Source organism: Sciurus carolinensis, chromosome 17 (assembly GCF_902686445.1).
Source record: "Sciurus carolinensis chromosome 17, mSciCar1.2, whole genome shotgun sequence".
Lineage (NCBI taxonomy): Eukaryota > Metazoa > Chordata > Mammalia > Rodentia > Sciuridae > Sciurus > Sciurus carolinensis.
Window position 1 is genome coordinate 35,099,895 of NC_062229.1, and position 21,154 is coordinate 35,121,048.

General features: G+C 33.9%; 1 protein-coding gene across 50 annotated transcripts in view; it reads left to right on the forward strand.

The window, feature by feature from the left end:
• Clasp2 (cytoplasmic linker associated protein 2) overlaps nucleotides 1-21,154 on the forward strand; it is a 192,781-nt gene that overhangs the window by 94,876 nt on the left and 76,751 nt on the right. For 18 of the 50 annotated variants that reach the window (XM_047530792.1, XM_047530773.1, XM_047530780.1 and 15 more), the window contains 8 exons: nucleotides 755-832; nucleotides 1,485-1,652; nucleotides 3,839-3,894; nucleotides 4,686-4,859; nucleotides 12,212-12,235; nucleotides 14,788-14,805; nucleotides 16,780-16,881; nucleotides 17,035-17,061. In XM_047530792.1, coding sequence (XP_047386748.1) covers nucleotides 755-832; nucleotides 1,485-1,652; nucleotides 3,839-3,894; nucleotides 4,686-4,859; nucleotides 12,212-12,235; nucleotides 14,788-14,805; nucleotides 16,780-16,881; nucleotides 17,035-17,061 — 647 coding nt within the window. The remainder of the gene's footprint in view (nucleotides 1-754; nucleotides 833-1,484; nucleotides 1,653-3,838; nucleotides 3,895-4,685; nucleotides 4,860-12,211; nucleotides 12,236-14,787; nucleotides 14,806-16,779; nucleotides 16,882-17,034; nucleotides 17,062-21,154) is intronic. The other 32 variants (XM_047530778.1, XM_047530789.1, XM_047530794.1 and 29 more) reach the window with 5 other exon arrangements.

The following is a 21,154-nucleotide window of genomic DNA, read 5'->3' on the forward strand; positions in this document are numbered from 1 at the left end:
TATATTATCTAATGTAATTCTGAGGTGAAGAAAAGGAAAATATGGGCAGTTAGTTGGTCACTGGGTATTTTTTTCATTAGTGCATATTAATTATATAGAATAAGGAGTTCTGTTGTGGCATATTCTTACATGCATACAGCATATTTTGATCATCAGACACTGACCATTTGCGCGGTTGTATTTCTTATTCTCAAGTTTGTTACTTCAGTGATTATTTACATTTACATTGAGTGTATTGCTGATTTTCTGTTTTCACGGAAATCCTTAAATCTCTTCACATCTGGTTTTTAATAAATTGAATTTGTTATTGATGGCATGAAATAATTCCAGGTTTTCTTTTTAGTTCTTCTGTGGCAGCTCTTATTTCATATGGTCAGATCAAAACTGATCCTACTCTTAGCAAATCATTTTCTACAGTGATGAGTTAACAAAGAGCCACACAAAAGTTTTTTTCCCCTCAAATTCATTTAAAAAATTTAAACTTAGGCATTATATATTTATACATTATCTGCACATCATAAAAATAATTGCTGTCAGATTATATTGTTTGAATTATCAGAAGGAAACCATATGTGAATGAAATGTAGGGAGATTATTAGAAGATCTTGCAATCTTAGGTTTATTATTGTGTACTAATTAATCTTTTCACCTCTTCTGCCCCTCTGTGATGGATATGTAACATATGTGAGTAAGTATCATTTATGGTAAAATGCACGGCTTACTCCATGAATTTAAAAATGTATTTATTTCATAGACATGCAGCTGTCTTGGTTGAAACTATAAAGAAAGGAATTCATGATGCTGATGCTGAGGCCAGAGTGGAGGCAAGAAAGTAAGTCTATGGTGTATTTTGTGACACTTTAAACATACTTTGATCTTTTTAAAAAGGAATTGTACTGAGAAAATGAAAATGTCAGAGGTGTCCCAAGTATTCTAGGTCACTAGCACTTCAGTAAAATTGAGATTGAGGTTGTTCATTAAACCTGTACTAGACATCTTACATCCTGTTTGAATTTTTCGTTTGTGTAATGATCAGTATTTTTATTCCATCATAAGCTATTCACTTTTATTATGAATAAAAAAAATCACTTATTGAGTATATATTGTAAACCTAATACTGTGTGAGTTGCTTGGCCTATGTTTCCTTCTAATCTTTAAAATAATCCAACAAAGGTGGTATTACCTCAGTAAGCCAACCAAAGTCTGGATATTTGGAATTTACCCAAGTCCACATTAACCCTTAAGTGACGTTGCCAGGTTTTGAACTGAAATCTGTTTTGCCAAAATCTTGAAGTCTTTCTTCTGGAACTTGTTCAATTTAGAATATATTCACTTTGACACATGGTAATGTGTTTAAAAAAAAACCGAGTTCATCTTCATCCTTGAATGTGCACATTTTATTGTTAAAACCTAATCATGTAAAATTGTTCCTGAATATACTTTTCTTTCTTTTATCCTTTTTCCCCTTCTTCTTTTATTTACAGGACATATATGGGCCTCAGAAACCACTTTCCTGGTGAAGCTGAAACTTTATATAATTCCCTTGAGCCATCTTATCAGAAAAGTCTTCAAACTTACTTAAAGAGTTCTGGCAGTGTAGCATCTCTTCCACAATCAGACAGATCCTCATCTAGCTCACAAGAAAGTCTGAAGTAAGATCATGCAAGTGATAGTTACTGATCTATTGTTCTCCCCAACTCCCCAGCATTCTTTGAGTTGAATGGTTGACTTTCTACTTGCTTTCACCTAAAACCTTAAAAAAATAGCAACTCAAGCCTACCTTTTTTTTTTTTGTGGTGCTGGGGATCGAACCCAGGGCTTTGTGCTTGCAAGGCAAGCACTCTACCAATAGAGCTATCTCCCCAGCCCTCAAGCCTACTTTTGAAGAACTCAAATATGCTATTGTTTCAAGGGCTGTATTATATGTCTCAAGGGCTGTATTATATGCTAGATTTAACTTCTTCTCTTTGGAGAAAGAGTATAATGATTCATATTTTGTTTCTACATGTTCATGGTCTATGAAAATCTGGGAAGCACTGATTTAGATACTATAAAAATAATTCATACAGTAAATAGCCCATTTTAAAGACATTATAGTGGAGTAATTGTAAGAGATTGAGAAATCATCTTCTGAGTTCTTATACAAATCTGTGCAACTTATAAAAAAACTCCACTGCTTTCCTTCTTAATCTTTTGCTCAGCTTAAAAATTCCATAGATGCTTTAGGGGGCAAAATGATTTAATATCTCTCTTCTCTGTAACTCTGTTCTCATTGTAATGTTGGCTACTTCACATTCTATTTTTTTTTTTAAATTGGTACTAAAGAATCGAACCCAGGGGCACTTTACCACTGAGCTACATATATCCCCAACCCTTTTTATTCTTTATTTTGAGACAGGGTCTCACTATGTTACTTAGGACCTTGCTTTGCTTAGTTGTTGAGGCTGGCTTCATGCTTGGCAATCCTCCTGCCTCAGCCTCCCGAGATGCTGAAATAACTGGCATATGCCACCATGCCTGGCCCTATTTTTTATTTTGAGAGAAGACCTCACTAAGTTGCTGAGACTGGCCTCAAATTTGGAACCCTCCTGCCTCAGCCTGCTGAGTTGCTGGGGTTACAGGTGTGCACCACTGCGCCCAGTGACTACTTCAAATTCTTGCTGCTTTGACAATAATAATTGTATTTTCTGTCTCTGTAGGCCTCTGAGATTGCTAAAAATGTTTAAGCCTTTTCTCTTCCTTACTGTGATCCTCTGTCATCTTCATGGCCCCTTGTCCTGTGTCAAGTTATTTGCATATTTCCTTAGGAAAGAGCAACTCACAGAATATCAGTTTTCCTTTCGGTAATTTGTTTCTCTTTGGGTCCTCAATGCCCTGTACACTTTGCTAGTTGCCTTGGTAACTCTGAAGCAGGGCAGGGATTAGGGTGAGGCACCAAGGCACATAGTCATTTAAGGAGGGTTGTGTGAATTCTAAAGTCTAGTTTTTAAAACTAGTTTTTTAAAGTATTAAGGAAGGTGGTAAGTTCTTTGAGATGATTAGAGATATTTTGTTAACATTCTCTAATCATATGTGATATCCTCAGTGGTAGGTCTTAGCCTGTGTTTGTCATTCCACAGAATACCATTCAGTAGTAGTTTGGGGGGGTGGTACCCCCACACTGCATGCTGCATTATAACTGCATGAATTGGGTTTTTTTGTTTGTTTGTTTTGTTTTGGTTTGGTTTGGTTTTGGTGTGTGGTGCTCGTGATTGAACCCAGGGCTTTATGCTTGTGAGGCAAGCACTCTACCACTGACTGTATCCCCAGCCCATGCATGAATTGTTGATGACCACAGTGCTAAGACTTAGGTGAAAGTCTTTGATATGCTGGTATATGTTAGTAATAACACCACCTCTTTCTCTTTTAAGTAAAATACCTCAGGATCTAAGTGGTTGATAATGCTAATATTGAGTCCTCTGTGGTGGGCACCATGATGTGCACTAAAGACCAGAGTGAATAAAAGCAACCTGATCTCTCTGTAGAGCTTACCCTTTACTCATAGCCAATTATTTTATTGTTGATTCACAACTAATTGAGATCCCATTAATATTTGATGACATGTTTGAGTGATTTTTAAAGAGAAGCTTAACTTTCTTCATACCTGTAATCCCAGTGACTCAGGAGGCTGAGACAAAAGAATTACAGTTTGAAGCCAATCTTAGCAATTTAGCAAGACCCTCTTTTGGGAGTGGGGAAGAAGTTTCCCATCTTTTCAGAAAACTAGTATTTCCTTAGTTGCCATCAGAGCAATGGTAAACTAAGTTGTGTACTTAAAGCATTTCTTTTTACCTTGCAGTCGCCCTTTTTCTTCTAAATGGTCTACAGCAAATCCATCAAGTGTGGCTGGAAGAGGTAATTGCCTTTTAAATAAGAGTCATAGCCTATTTTATCTCTAAGCAGTAGCCTTTGTACTGTTTTGATGTAACCCACAATGAAAAAATCATTTTCATAATGCAGCATCACACATATATACTATAAAATTGCATATATACATGGAACTGAAGTTCCATGAAACAGTACTTACCCTTACATGTAATACACTGCTTTCTATTCTGTTTCATTTCTTTCAAATGCTAGTCATGACTCATTCAATTGATTTCACAACCTGTTACTGGATTATGATTCATGGCTTATCAAACTCCTCTTTTTTTAAAACTAAAAAACTAAATTTCAGAAATTTAACGATTTAACTCTCATTGCCCAAGAGTGGCAGAACCTCCACTAATTTCTGAATATCCCTATTTCTATTCCAGTTTTTTTGCATTTTTCTGATAGTAAAAATAACATTACTTCCATGTATTTATCTTATATACTCTTTCATTTTTCATAAATCAGTCATAAACATCTCTTTAATCTACCTAACAGTTCTGTGAATTTTACAGTCAAAATTGATCATTTTACCAATTTTATAGGAGAAAAATTAAGGCAGAGAAGTATCAAAAATTGACCAAGAAATCTTAGTTGTGTCAGGATTGAAACTGAGGCATTCTGACATTAATATGGTACTGTTCATTTGGCTGCTGCTTCCTTGCTGACTATATCATCGTGGTTTATTAGCTCATGATGATTTCAAGTTTATATAATTTTTATGTTATTTACAGTTATTTAAATAATACTAGTCACTTTTGTTGTGTCTTCCTTAGTATCAGCAGGCAGCAACAAAGCCAGTTCCCTTCCAGGAAGCCTGCAGCGTTCTCGAAGTGACATTGATGTGAATGCTGCTGCTGGTGCCAAGGCACATCATGCTGCTGGACAATCTGTGCGAAGTGGGCGGTTAGGTGCAGGTGCCTTGAATCCAGGTTCCTATGCATCATTGGGTAAGGCAACTAATTATGGGAAATTGTACAGTGTTCTCCCTCTGATCTCAGTGAAAACAATGTGATCTGTCTTAATCATTGCCATGTTATTCTTGCATGTTAAGGATAAACCATATGTTTTAATATGATTCTGCATTGGGGACAGTTCTGAGGTTTCTTCTTTTCCCTCTTCACCTTCCTCCTCACCTTTTTTTTTTTTTTTTAACCTTTTTCTCATTATCATCTTGATCAAAGAAACAGTTCTTAACTCCATGATTGTCAATAGAACTTATAAGTCTGCAGTTCTGCCACATTCAGCCATGGATTACTAAAATAAGTTTGGGGATGTAACCAGCATCTCTTTTCTTTCTCCTGCTTCTTGTCCCTTACCAAGATTTTAAAGCCTTTGGAAATCTGAGAGAACTCAGAGTTCGTATATATCTAACCAAAGCTTAAATATATATTCGAAAAGCTATTTGGAGTTTGGTTTTTGTTTTTATGCCCATCATTTTGAAACTTTGAGGTTGGCTATCCATGTTGTGTATCTGTTCCATACTTCATTTTTCTTTCTAAAAAACTATGAGAGCAAAATCTCTGGAGTTAAATGTATGTGAAAATCTGAAATTTAGTGGTTGAAAACCTGGGGAAAGTTTTTGCCAGATAGTATAAAAAAGTTTAAATGGCAAGAAATATTTCAAGTCTCTGAGAAACATAAGCTTATTTTTACAGAAAAGATTATATATGTATATTAAGAAAATAATATGGGGCTAGGATTGTGTCTCAATGGTAGAGCACTTGCCTAGCATGTGTGACTCACTGGGTTCGATTCTTAGCACCACATATAAATAAGTAAAATAAAGGTCCACTAACAACCAAATATAAAAATAAAAATAAATTTAAAAAAAAGAAAGAAAGAAAATAATGTGGTCAGGTGCAGTGGCACATGCCTGTCATTCCAGTGGCTTAGGAGGCTCAGGAGGATCACAAGTTCGAGGCCAGCCTCAGAAATTTAGCAAGACCTTCAATAATTTGGTGAGACTCTATATCAAAATAAAAAGGGCAGGGGATGTGGCTCATTGGTAAAGTACATCTGGGTTCAATCCCTAGGACCAAAAGAAAAGAAAAGATATGTATTAAAATAGCCAGTGGGGCTGAGGTTGTGACTCGGTGTTAGAGCACTTGCCTAGCATGTGTGAGGCACTGGGTTCGATTTTCAGCACTGCATATAAATAAATGAATAAAATTTTTAAAAAAGACTCATTTAAAAAAAAATAGTGAACACCACAGATGTTGTTCCTGACTTATAATGAAACAAATGCAAATCAAAAGAATTATAAATATAACAAAAATGTTTAGCTTAGTGCCAATATTTGATAAGAATGTGATAAATAGGATCTTACTAAGCAGGTCATTAATTCAGATTGATGTGAATTATAGTTATTTTTTGAGTGAAAATTTTAATAATACCCATGGAGCATTTAGAAATCCTCAGAAATTTTGACCCAGTAGTCCAATGTTTAGATAATTATATCAGGAAATAAAAGGTGGGGTGGGTGTAGCTCATTGGTAGAGTGCTTGCCAAGCACATGTGAGGCACTGACTTTGATCCTCAGCACCTATTAAAATAAATTAAATAAATGTATTATGTCCATCTACAACCAAAAATATTTTTAAAAAAAGAAATGTAAAGTATTCATTATAATAGGTGTTTTAGAGTCAATTTTATATGTAACAAATTAATGATTGTTATTTTATATACTTATATAAACTCTGCAGACATTAAAAAAGCATATTTTCCAGTAAGATAGAATGATACAGATTTTCAGTGTGTGGTAAATTCATCACTTTATGTAAAGGACTAGAGATAATACATATAAAGATGTTAATGGTGGGTTGATTAGTGCTTTTAATTTTCAGGAAACATTTTTATTTAGAAACATGTTGTCCAGAATGACATTTCAATATGTGGAAGTTAATCAACATAATGCACATATTAATAAAGGCCAAAAACCACATGGTCACTTCAGTACCTGCAGAAAAAGCATTTGACAAAATCTTAAGTCCTTTTATGATAAAAAATACAAACTAGGAATAGAGGAGAACTTTCTCCTGATGAAGAATATCTTTGGAATATCCACAGTTAACATCCTAACTTGGTGTGAAACACTAAATACTTTTACCTATTATCAATAAAAATGTAAGCATGGCCATTTTTACCTTTTTGATTAAACATAATCATGGAGGTTTTAGCCAGGACAGGTAGGCAAGGTGGAAAAATAGGACACATTGGAAAGGAAGAAGTAAAATTACCTCTATTTATAGAAAATATGATCTTCTGTATTAAAAAATCCTAAGGAGCTATGCACGGTGGCGCACACCTGTAATCCCAGCGGCTTGGGAGGCTGAGACAAGAGGATTTCGAGTTCAAAACTAGCCTCACAATGGTGAGGTACTAAGCAATCAGTGAGACTCTAGCTCTAAATAAAATACAAAATAGGGCTGGTGATGTGGCTCAGTGGTAAAGTGCCCCTGAGTTCAATCCCCAGTACCAAAAAAAAAAAAAAAAAAAAAAAAAAAAGAAAATCATAAGGAATCCATTAAAAAACAGAATATTAGTGCTGATTAACTGGTTCAGCAAGGTTGCAGAATTCCAGATAAGTATATGAAGATTTAAAAATATTTTTAGTTGTAGATGAACATAATAAGATTATTATATTTTTTGTGTAGTGCTGAGGATTGAACTCAGTACCTCACATGTGCTAAGCAAACACTCTACCACTGAGCAACCACCCCAGCCTCAAGATTTTTAATTTTTAAAATTTTTTATTTTATACTGGTAAGCAGTTTGCTTGGTTTATTTGATAATGAATCTCATATACCTTTACATGACTTCATAGGATCTTTTGTATTTCTAAAGCAATTGAATAATCCAAAATTAAATTACCAAAACAATTATATTTATAATTGCATTACACAGAATAGAATTCTTAGGAATACATATAACAAAATATTTGTGGGATAATGTATAGAAAAAAATTGTAAAAAGAAATTAAAGTAGACCCCCCCCAAAAAAATGAAAAGACATTCTAGGCTCAAAATTTTAAAGGTTAATATTAATAAGATGTCAAATTTATGTATAGATTCAGTGCAATCCCTGTCCATCTTCCTTTAATACAAGTTGGGAAGCAGATTCTAAAAATTCATACAAATATGCAAGGAACAGAAAAATGACTGAAATAATCTGAAAAAAAAGAACAACATAATTGGAGGATTTACACTTCCTAGTTTAAAATTCAGTATGTTTATATACTAAAGTAGTAAGTCAGTAGAGAAAGAAAGAAATGCAAGAATGTGAGGAGATACTTTAGTCTTTGAGGTACTGCTGTAAGGATATACTTTTGGTCCAATGCAATAGAATTGAGAGTCTAGAAATAAGCTCATAATGTTTATGGTCAATTGATTTTCAAAAGGGATGCAAAGACCACCCAATGCGGAAAGAATTCTCTTTTCAACAAGTGATACTAGGACAACTGGATGCAAAAGAATTTGGACTCTTGTCTCACAAACTCAAAATAGAGCAGAAGGAAACATGGGCATAAATCTTTGTAACCTTGTATGAGGCAGTGGTTTCTCAGATCTGATAGCAAGCACATAAGCAACCAAAAAAAAAAAAAAAAAAAGATAGATTAGACTTCATTAAAATTAAAACTTTTTTGCTTCAAAGGACACAATGAAGAAAATGAAAAAATATCACATAGAATAAGATAAATTATTTGCAAATTATATAACCAAATAGGGACTTGTGTCCCAAATATATAAAGATCTATTAGAACTCAGTAACAAAAAAGACACCTCCATTTTTTTTAAAGATGAACAAGGGTTTGTTGAGATTTTTTTCCAGTTAAGATATACAGAATGAAAGTATACTCAATATCGTTAATTATTAGGAAAGTCCAAATCAAGAGCATAATGCATTACTACTTCACGTTCATCGTAATGACTACAAATACAAAATGCAGACAAAACTGGCTGGGCATGTAACTCAGTGGTAAAGTGCTTGCCTGGCATGTATTAGACCTTGGGTTCGATCCCCAGCACTGGCAAGAAATTTGAAAAAGAAAAAAAAAAAATCAGTAATTGCAAGTGAGGATATGGAGAATCTTTATATACTATATACTGCTGATCAAATATAAAAAGATAGAGGTACTCTGGAAATGATTTGGTAGTTTCTCAAAAAGTGAAGCATAGAATTACCATGTAACCTAGCAGTTCCACTCCTAACTATATAAACAAGAGATATGAAATTATGTATTCTCACAAAAACTCATATGTGAATGTTCATAGCAACATTACTTATAATAGCAAAAAATGGGACTGGGATTGTGGCTCAGTGGTAGATCACTCACCTAACACGCGTGAGGCCCTGGGTTTGATCCTCAACACCACATAAAAATAAAATAAAGATATTGTGTCCACCTGCAACTAAAACAAATTTTTTTTAAAGTTAAAAAAAAGAAAAGGAAAAAAATGGGACAATCCAAATGTCTATTAGCTGGTGAATGTATAAATTAAATGGGATATGTCCATATAAGGAAATGAATTCAGCCACAAGGGAGCATATTACATAAAACTCCTGTCACAAGTTGGATCAACCTTGAAATCATTATGAAGTTAGATATAGATAGCTGTATGCTGTATGATTCCAATTATGTGAAATGACTAGAATAGGTAGTAAACCCATGGTCACAAACTAAATTAGTTGTTGCCAGGGAGTAAGAGTGGAAGAAATAGTGATAGCTAATGAGTACAGGAATTTTTTTTTTTTGAGGTGGTAAAAAATGTTCTGTAGTTAGTAGTGAGGTTGTATAATCCTGTGACTTTATTAAAAACACTTAGTTGTATACTATAGAAAGGTGAATTTTTTTGTATGTATGATTATATCTTAAAAAATTAAGTCAAAAGAAAACTAGAAAAAAATAAAAACTTATTCATCCCAAGCTTTAAGAATTAATGTTATATTGAATAGTTGTTATTTTTACTACCAAATAAAAATATTATATTTAAAATGTTTTAATGTAAACCAAAAGTCAATTTTTTTGCAATGATTTGTCATGAGAAAACCTACAGTAGTACCATAAGATTGACTTAATTTATTCCTTTGATTGTTTAGGGTTTAAACTGAACATACATTTCATTGTAGAAGAAAAAGGTGTTACCTTTTTCTCTTTTCTTCATCTAGCCCAGCTTCATACTCAGGGACAATCAGTTAACTGCCTATGGCTCTTTCCAGGGGTTCAGTAGAAGATGTTCCTGTTCTCTCCTTCTCTCCCTTTCTCCCTCAGCCCAACCTCACCCTCTGCCTGTTATGTAACCTTCTTATACCCTTGCAAGAGGTGGACTGTTTTCTTGTACTTTGAACCTTACTTATGACTGAACATGTATGGTTCAGAAAGAGTATTTTATTCTTTTCTGAGCACTGAGGTTTCAATAGGCATACTGTGAGGGACCAGGGATCCAGAGGTATATGCTTCTATGCTCAGAGTCTCTCAGTCTGTTGGGCAGTTGCTAAGGACTCAGCAGCTAAAGGTTTGTTGTGTGTTACGCATCCTGAGTTTTAAGTCTCAAACCGGAAGTGCTTAGGAAACAGCTGAGTTATAATGGTAATAGAATTTGGGGGAGAAGAGAGATCAGTATTAAATTCCAAATATTCCGTAAAGCCATTACCACTGGTTTGTTTTTGTTTTCATTTTCCCTACAGTCCTGAATGCTTTGGTGGCAGAGATTACAAGTGTTTTGAAATGTATCATTTAACTTCCTGAAGAGGAAACTTGGCGTCCTATAAGATAGGGGAATTCAAGTTCAGGAAACCTTGATTTAACATTTACAAAATGCATTTATAATTTAATATTTGTGAATGCATATTTACAAATATTGTCAATGTAATTGCTTATATAGAAAAGAAAATAGATATTTTCAATGAGGTCATTATAGAGAAGACAAATTTCAGTTGGTTGAGGAAGAAGTTGAAAAGAAGAATCTCTATGAATTACTTCTGTACTTGATGGTCAAGGAAAGGAGTGAAAGAGGACTATAGGAATTACCTGTAAAGTTAAGGGACTTACTGTTTTTTAAGACTGGTGGAATTCAGTATGTTTATATACTAACATAGTAAGTCAGTAGAGAAAGAAAGAAGTGCAAGAATGTGAGGAGATACTTCTTGACAAAATTCCCATGGAAGGCATGAGGAATGGAATATAGAGAAACCTAGCTTGGGAGTTAGCCTTAGATGTGGTAGATTTGGATGTGGTATTTATGGGGAGTGGTTGTTAAGAAGAATGAGATCAGGGAGGTTGTGATTTTTGTCCTGAGTATTCATAGTCAGGATCATGTGCCAAGAGGTGACATGAGGTTTAGAACATCCATTGAGGAGGCACAAAAAGAGTGGTACCTTTTGGGCCTCCAAACTACCCACACATTTGGGGACTTGCTAGAAGGACTCTAGGAGTCGGAATCAGCTGTACTCATGACTGATGTTTACTAGAGCAAAAGAATACAAGCAGAAATGGCAAGAGAAATTTGTAGACTTTCAAAGTTCTCCCTTGAGGCTGGGGCTCTAGCTCAGTGGTGGAGCACTTGCCTAGCACATGTGATGCACTGGGTTCAATCCTCAGCACCACATAAAAATAAATAAATAAATAAAATAAATGTGTTGTGTCTATTTACAACTAAAAAAATACATTAAAAAAAAAAAGTTCTCCCTCCCACCGGTAAAATGGGACTATGGAAACATGCAGTTTTTTTGCCTTGGGAAACTCGCTTAAGATTTAGTCCAAAGTGGTATGGGGAGTGGAGGACAGTCACATAGGCACTCTACTTGCACAGTCAACCACAATCATCACAACTCCAAACTCCCAAAAAGAAAGTAGGTGTTTACCGTAAATCACACTGTTTGCAAAATCAGTTTATGCAAACTGGTACAGCAGAGTCTGGTGCTCCCATCCTCACTTAAAATTACCTTATTAACACAGAGGGTATTCAAAACCAAGTTACCGGAAGCCAACCTCACAAGCAAAACCTAAAAACAACAACAATCCTGCCACATCGGTTCTGCCTGCAAAGGCACAAAAGGCCACCTCTTTAGTACTTGTACCAGTATACATGAATGAATACATTTCAGCGTGGTCTTCTCTATCAAGTAGTGAAATAGAGAAAGTGAGTTCTTAGGTTTAGCCAGAGGTGAGGTTATACTGTGGTAGTAAATTATGCCTGTACAATGAGTTCTATCTTTTTAAAAAATTTTCTAGGGATCATTAAATTATTTTTTTCTAATACACTAAGTTTTCCTCTGTTCTTTGCTTGCTCTTTCATCAAAGAGGATACTTCTGACAAGATGGATGGTAAGAACTTGCTTTTATAATTCTGCTATACATATTTATGGTTCTTGGGTTCTACCTTATATCCTTATTCATTCTTCCTTAAATTTCTGAATCTATCCTACTTAATTGCCAAGAATCTTAATGTGAAAATGGGTACATAATTATTTGGTCAAATTTTAGATTTGGTATAAACATTTTCAGATTTTCTGTTCTACTCAACTAGTAGGTTACTACTTTTTGTAACTTAAATCCATTATTTTAAACATTTAGAGACTTTTAGAAATATGCCTCTAAATATTTTCAAGTTCTTGTCTTCCTTTACAATATTGGGTTAAGAAGGATGAAAACTCAGTTGGTAGAGTGCTTGCCTATCATGCACAAGGCTCTGGGTTCAATCCCCAGCACCACCAAAATAAGGGTGGAAAAGAATCTCAAAATTCATTTGATTCAGCACTTTAGTTTACTAATTTTGATGTAGAGAGAGATAAATGACTTATTTCATAGGTTCAAATGATTATTTACGAGAACGAAATGCAAATTGCAGATGCTATCTTTTTCACAGTGAATTTAAACCAAGATTTAATCAAAACTGAAATTACTTTAAGCTTTGCTTTTTAAATTGCTGTATCCAAATTATTACGTTATCTGAAGTTTCTGAATTCAGCAATGAACCTATATTTTTTTTAATCTGATACTGGATAGTGTATTATTTATACCTTCCCTTCACTTTATCAGATCCCATGTTATCTATAAGTATGAGCTTTTTAAAATAACTCATAATAAGATAATACAATCTGTGAGTTACTTTACTTGAGATATAGGAAAACTTGAGACTTTTTTATGTTTTTGAGCATTTATCACATAAACTATAAAAATTGATCTGTAGTATATCTTCTTTTTTAATGAAATGGAGAATTTCAATTGAGTACATGTGTTAATTACATTAGTCTCTCCTTTTTTGTATATGTGGCTGGAATAACAGCCATCAAGAAAGGTTTTCTGCTGGATGTGGAGGTGCATGCCTATAATCCCAGGAACTTGGGAGTCTGAGGCAGGAGGATTGCAAGCTTGAAGACAGCCTCAGCAACTTGGCAAGACCTTATCTTAAAATAAAAAATAAAAAGGACTCTAATGTATAACCAATTAGAACAAATAAAATGTTTTTTTTTTTTTTAATTTAAAAAAATTAAAAGGACTGGGGATGTAGCTCAGAAGTAGAGTGCCCTGGGGTTCAATCCCCAGTACCACCAAAAAAGAGATGGTTTGTATACTTCAAACTTATGGTTATCCTTTCTAACATTAATATTCCTGGAACCTTTAGGCACTTTTTTTTTTTTAATCACTTTCCAAGCAAAACCTAGTTTTGGCAGAGTGTAGTGGCACGCACCTGTTATTCCAGCTACATACAAGCTTATTTGGGTCAGAAATATCAGCCTGTTTGAGAAGTCACCTCTGTTACATCATGAGTTACTCCCACTAATGTTTGGTCTTACATGAGCAAATGAAGCCTATGTCATGGATTTGACTATTTCACATTCTTCTTTGGGCTACCTTTCAAAAATGCACAGAAAATATTACTACTCTGGAACCGAAGTCAATAAAGATCTTCATTTGCAAAGAATAGTTACAGTTACATTTTTCTTGAGTCATTAATTTATTTTAAAAAAACATTTTAAAATTTTAAAGTGAAATGTAGAAGAAAGAAGTGTTCACTGTAGAATTTTGCAATTTTCACTTGACTATTTCAACCTTTTTTTGTGAGTTGTGAATATGGTTATCTCGTTTTATTTTCCTGAAAATGAATCTTTTCAAAGTTAATTTAATCTATTAGGCTAAGTTTTTTTTAATCTTAAAAATACAGTTGCAACTTTGTTCAAAAATACAAGGAAACCAGCAATACCAGAAAATATTTATACTTCATAATCAATTTGGATTCATCCAAGGAACACAAGTTGGTTTAGGAGCCAAAAATTATTTAACACGATTGCTTTATTCATCTTTTGCATTTGTGTAACCACAAGAATAACTTGGAGGAGGAAAAATTTATTTGGGAGCTCACGACTTCAGAGATCTCAGTCCATATACTGTAAGCTAAATGACTCTAGCATCATGGGGGAAGGGCCCAGTGGAAGCAAGTTGCCCAAATCATTGTGGTGTCAGGAAGCAGAGAGAGGGGGAAAAGGATCTGCAGGGAAGAACAATCCATGTAGGCCATGCCCCAGTGGCCCATGTCCTCTAACCATGCCCCACATGCATACAGTTACCACAAAGTGACTCTTTTATCCTGAAAGGATGCTAGTATTGTCAAATTTGTTTTCTTTTTCTATTGAGATTGTACTGTGAGTTTTGGGGTTATTGTACTGACATGGTATATTACTGTTTTTTTTAATATCAAGTACCTTTTTCAAAGGTCATGCTAATGCAGACACCTTCAGAGGTAAAATGATTAAATTATCAGAACTCGATTAAGTTGTTTTTTTGTCTTCACCTTTTCTTTTTAGTCTTGGGTGGGAGGTATGAGGTAGCCGCATTGACAGTATTTGTTGAAATATTGTTTTATCTCTCTTATTTAGGAACAGCATCTGAAGATGGTAAGAACTATACATTTTGTTAGTAACACAAATCCCTTTATATTAATATTTTCATTGTTGGGATTAAATATTAAAACTAAAATTATAGGCTAATGTATTTGCAAATTATTATAATTTACCAGCTGTAATAGCTTCTATATTTGGTTGTTTTGGTTATTAGTGTGAATTTTTTTTTTTTAATTTCTTCATCCTACAGTTTTGCTTTATATCTTGGATCATTTCTTGCTGGAAAACGTATTGCTTAACATGTTTAAGAATATCTAGTATAGAGTTAGTACATAATTTTTTTTCCTGGATTGATATTAAAATGCTTTTCTTTTGTATTTTGTTTTTTAGTTTATTTCTACTTTGTGGAAGCATGCATCATTGTTTTGTCATTGGCATTTAAATGCTTTTAAAATGCTTTTATCTAGTCCATTTTGAGATTTATCTTGTTTTGAATCAGTAACTGGGGAATTGGTCTGTGATTCAAATTGAATTTGATATTAAATTGCATATATTTTACTGAGTCAGTTCACCTTAAAAATAATATTTTATTTCTTTTTAATTTATACAGAGTAGCACAATTAAAAAATAAAAAAGGGTTGGGGATGTAGTTTAGTGGTAGAGCACACTGGTTCAATCCCTGGTACTGCTTTAAAAAAAAAAGTGTGATCTTTTAGTTTTACTTGTTAGTCAAAAGGACATTATATCCTACTCAAAATAGACTCTGTAAAAGCCTTTGAGAACTGAAGCATAGCTTATTAGGGGTCTTGAAGTTGTTAGAATGCTAGGACTCCACCAATTTTGCCTCTGTTTTATTCCCTTTTCTTATTCTCTTATTTTCTCTTGCTGATTTCTTAGTTTTTAAAAGTTATCCCTATTCTTTAGTGTGCTTCTTCCTAATTAATATAGCTATATTAGGCTAGCCAAATTCTTGTGTATTCTGTACAGATTTTACCTTTTAATTAAAAAGGATTCTGAGCCCTCTTTTTCATTATGTTTGATATTGGTTGCAGTGATAACTTGAGAACACCAAACACTTGCTGGTGATATATTTTATCATCACCTTGTTTTTACTGATGGCAGCACTTGGATAAATGTATTTCCTTCAGTTCAAGAGCTCTGGGAAATAGTGTGAGGATATTTTGTAGAGGGGGATGAGGCAAAGATAGAGGAGAAAAGAATGCAGCTGGGAGGGAGAAAAGAAATATATTTTAAAATGTGCCAATCCTTATGTGATACGTAGTTCCTCAAATCATTTTCTAAATGAAATTGGTTAGAGAAAGCATTGAACATATCCATATACATGTGTTGTAACCTGATATATAAAAGATTAAATATTTTTCCAATAATATCTCTTCCTGCAAACTCCTTTAGAAGTCCATTTTCAGTCAAAAGGGTTTATTGTTTCTAAGATAGCCTTATATTTTAAACTATGGATTAAAATATAGTGGATTAGAGAATAATCTAAATTTCCTAGAAACTGAAATTTTAGAATTAAAACTACCAATTAAGAAACAAGTGGCATGCCAATAGTAATTATCTCAGTTATAACTATTAAACTAAAAATATCCAACTTTTAAGAATGAAAGCTTTTTGAAAGCTTTCTAGTTTGTGTTCTTAGCTTCTAAGGAAGTTAGCATAGAGCACAACACATAAAAAACAGTATGAAGATGTGTATGAGGCATGCACCTGTAGTCCAGCTACCCAGGAGACTGAGGTAGGAAGATCACTGGAATCCAGGAGTTCAAAACTAGCCTGGGTTACCTAGCAAGACCCCATCTCAAAAAAGAAAGCAAAGCAAAACAACAACAATAAACAAAAACCCAGTTTGAGTTTTTAAAAATGTAAGAGAAATATAACCTGTGATAGTTACATTATTACAGAATTTAATAATTCTTAAAAATAGTGAGGTTTTTTCCCCTTAACACTATACTATTTCTATATTCTTTTAGAAAAATGTTTTAACGATATAAATATTTTATTCCTCAGGCCGTGTGAGGGCAAAGCTTTCAGCACCACTTGCTGGCATGGGAAATGCCAAGACAGATTCTAGAGGAAGAAGTCGAACAAAAATGGTGTCTCAGTCACAGCGTAAGTAGTGCTTATGAGGCCTCCTCTATTTGCAAGTGTTAGGATAAGTGTGTTGCTTGTATATTACTGTATTAGGAGATTGACCAGTGGATAAAGACAAAGCTGATTTCAAAAAAGACAAGCCACATACTGAGTTCTTGTTCTGTACTTTAGGTTCATCATCACCTGACAAAAATGAAGGTATTTTTTTCCTCAATGTTTTGGGTCAGTTGTTGTGCATGTTTTGGAATTTTTTGAGTGGGTGTTGTCTTGTCTTTGTGTTATTAGGGCTGCATCATTGATATCTGCCACTTACAAAGAAAAACTTCATCTGCTATACAAATGTTTGCATGGAAGTATCTTAAATAGCACAAATTCTTAGCATTAAGGTTTTTACATTCTACTCAGAAACTTGCAAGTGTGGAAAACATACTTGCGATATATTAAAGTAAAAATCTGGTTGCTTCTGGCTATTGCCATTCAAAGGCAGATAAGTGTTATCTTCTTACTCTCCCCAAATCTACCATAATATTGTTTTTTTGTTGGGGGTGCAGTTAGCAGTTTTGGCAGGTATAGACTGATTTATAGTGAGGATAAATAAACTGAAATGACTGATTCTCTTGTGTTCTTGTTAAATTAAAGATTTATGTTTTTGCTATTTCATCAAAAGCTGAATTCCTAGCAAAGACATTTACTGAAAGCACTCTTTTAAGGTCAAGGTACAATAAATGATCTCTTTTTATGTGTTCCAGAATAATAACACATACATTTATGGCATTATAATTCAAAGTAATTTGTTCCCATTTCTTCTTTACCAAGAGATTTTCATTAACATTAAACTCTAAGGAAATTAATTATGAGGGTTATTCTGTATGCCTGGCTATTTTGGAAAGAGATTTAGCTGTCTTCTATCATTATTTAGATATTTATTAGTATTTGGATATCCTATTTGTTTTTATAACCTGATACCTGGATCTTAGAATTGGGAAAGGACAAGGCTCAGAGGGAACAGGGCAGTGATTACCCAACTTGGGCCTGACAGATTCTCCTCTTTCCAGAGTAAGAATATCCAGACAGAATAACATTTAGAAAAATGTTATTTAGAAAAAACTCAACAGGAGTTCTAAACATAAGCAGAAATACTCAGTACAGTTGTTTTTCAAACTGAAAATTATTTACAAATTTTAAAAAAAGGATAGATGTCCTCTAGACAAGGACTTTCTTCTCAACTAAGTCAAGAATAGATCATATTCTACTATTGGGTCATATTCTTCCCTGATTCTGTGTATTTTTGGAGTGATATTTAGAGTACATTAGTCTTTAGTGGTGTAGCATAGAAGTAGTTGGAGCCTCACTCCTCCGTTTATGCTGCCCAGAGCAGCATTAGCATCACATGGGAGCTACTTAGAAATGAAGAATTTTATGTAACATCACATAATTACCAAATCTGATTTTCAGTAAGATCACCAAGTGATTTGTGTCATAGTGGAGTTTAAGAAGTACTTGTTTAGATCATGAAGTTTGAAACCAGACTGCCCAGGTTCGAATGTTGGTTCTTCTGGGTCAAAGTTTACCGTATTTGTATATACTCACTTGTACAATGAAGAGATTAGTAGTGTCTTCCTCATAGGGTTGACATGAAGATAAAATGATGTAGTATATTTAATACACTTAAAACAATGCCTGGCCCAGAGTAAGCCCTGTGTATGTTAGCTTATAAATTTTTCCTCATTATTATTATTAATCAAATGTCAACTGAATTTATACCACTGTTGTGTATTTCTATACCTTGTTATTCTTATTGCCTTCAGGAAAATGAAATAAGTATTGGTAAAGATAGGAAGTTTAATGTATAAAGAAAAATAAAAACCAGAAACTGTCCATGTCCAGGATCTAAGGATAAAACTTGTGAGATATTAGTTATCTTTTTTGGTACTGGGTATTGAATCCAGGAACTCTCAACCACTGAGCCACATCCCCAGTCCTTTTTTATGTTTTATTTAGAGACAGGGTCTTGCCCAGTTGCTTAGGGTCTCACTAAATTGTTGAGGCTGACTTTGAACACATAATCCTCCTGCCTCAGCTTCCCAAGCTGCTGGGGTTACAGGCGTGTGCCACCTCACCCAGCTTTATTAGTTGTCTTTTAAAACTACTAAGGCTGACTTCAGAGTAAAAGATTTCATTGTGGTTTTTTTGTTGTTGTTTTTGTTTGTTTTCCTTCTTTTTATGTTATTTGAAGGACCTGCTTTTTAGGTCATTATAACTTCAAGCCACTTTAAGAGAGAATAGAATAATTTTTGTGCATTTGTTTTTTTACTTTGAAATCCTATCTGCAATACTCCACATCCTTTCCTGAATTGTGAAAACACAGTGATTGGCTAGACCAAGCAGGATATTAAGATCAAAAAGTCACTTAGATTGTAAATCATGTTGGGGAGTTTTTGTTTGTTTGCTTGCTTATTTATTTGAATGATTATATGTTCCATTCCAAAGTCTTTCATATAGATACATAATTTGTATGCAAGTTTCTTTACAACATATCTACATGGAAATATTACTGTGATCTTCATCTTTACTTTGTTGTAAAGTAATTCATTAGGGTTTGCATGGTCTTCCATGTTTTTGTGTCCTCATTTAGAAAAATCTCTTGGATCAAAGCAGGTGTCTACAGATGGCTAATCAAAGCAAATGAAAGCAGACCCAGTGGAGAGACTTCTAGATTTATATTTATGAAGGAATTGTGTTCTTTCTTAGTTGGTAGCGACTGGTTGTGTACAGATGATTGTACAGCCTGTCAGAAACTGTCTCCCCTCCTCTCACCTCTTGTTTTTTTTCTGTAAATATTAATAAAGATGCAATTTGTAGCTTTTTCATCTAATTTTTCTTCAGCTATACAATGTTGTAGTTATTCCTTACATCTAGTTTTAAATTAAATGTTTAAACAATAAAAACTTAAACATTTAATTACTAAATTTTGAACTGCCAGTAATAGAAGAGCTGAAGAATTTACATTTATCTTTGCAGCTTCATTTCATCTGCTTTGTACATGAGTGTCTGATTTCTGTTTATCCGCTATAAAACTACTAAATGTACTGTTTTGCTAAAGACATCTGTGTTTGGGAGTTTTTAAAGTGTTTTTTGTTTGTTGGTTGGTTTTTTGTTTTTGCGTTAGGGAATTTTTTTTCCCTGACAACTGACTAAAGCTTTCTTATTTTCATCCGCCATCCATTTAAAAACTGCTTCTTCCCTCTTCATGGATTATTATAACCCTTACCCTAATTCTGCCTTTATACTTGTTCAGGATCACAATCTGCTAATACCATTGGTGGTAAGAATCTATAGACTTTATGTATGCATCTATTGTTTGATCACCTATTTTCATTACCAAAAATGGGTTCTATTCAGCAGAAATTCTTAACATTTAATATACCATCATTCTACAATCATATTGGGGTAAAATTACTAGTCATGATTTTTCTTTGACCTGTCTTTATTATATTACCAAACCCTGCATTTTAAAAATTATCCAAGTTGACCCTATATAAACATCAGAAGAAAAGGAGCTTTAGTGATCCTTTGAAATGCCATTAAAAAGTATAAAATGGTAACTTGTAGGCAGCACAAGAAAAAAATTGTATTTAATTTCAAATTTTGCCATTAGTGTGTTTTCTGTTTAACATGCTGTTCCCTGGTTACATCATGCCCTTTTTCCTTAGCTCTGTGGTTTTCTAAAGGAAGTAATTAACCTTGGTGGCTCTTTGTTAGGGAAAGAGCCTTGGTATTTTCTTCTAAACATAAACACTTCCAAATGAGTCATAGGCACTGGAATTATCATAATCTTAGTGGATACCAGAGTGGTAGTAGAAAACAAAGGGTAGTGATTGAAGTGAACAGTGCCACTTCATTTCTTAGGAGATGGAATGAATGAATTTAAATATTAGAGAGTGAGTTTGCATAACTTTAATAAATTCAATAATCTAGAACAGAAAGAGCAGTTACTCTGCTCCTAAACTGCATGTTTCCTATCTGCTGAATAGACCCAGATTTCAAAAAATTCTCCAGTTTCTCCTACCAACACCTTTACCTCCACAAATTTATATTGGTTTTAATAGAATACCATATTGTATGTGCTCAGTTCATTATTTATACCTTTTATACTATTGCGAGTTTTCCCATAAAGTACTCCATTAGCCTCTCTTGCATTGTGAGTTTGTGGCATGTTGAGTGTTTGGATGTTTTGGTGTGTATGTTTAGTTTAGATACTGCATGGAGAAAACAGGTGCCTTATAACTAT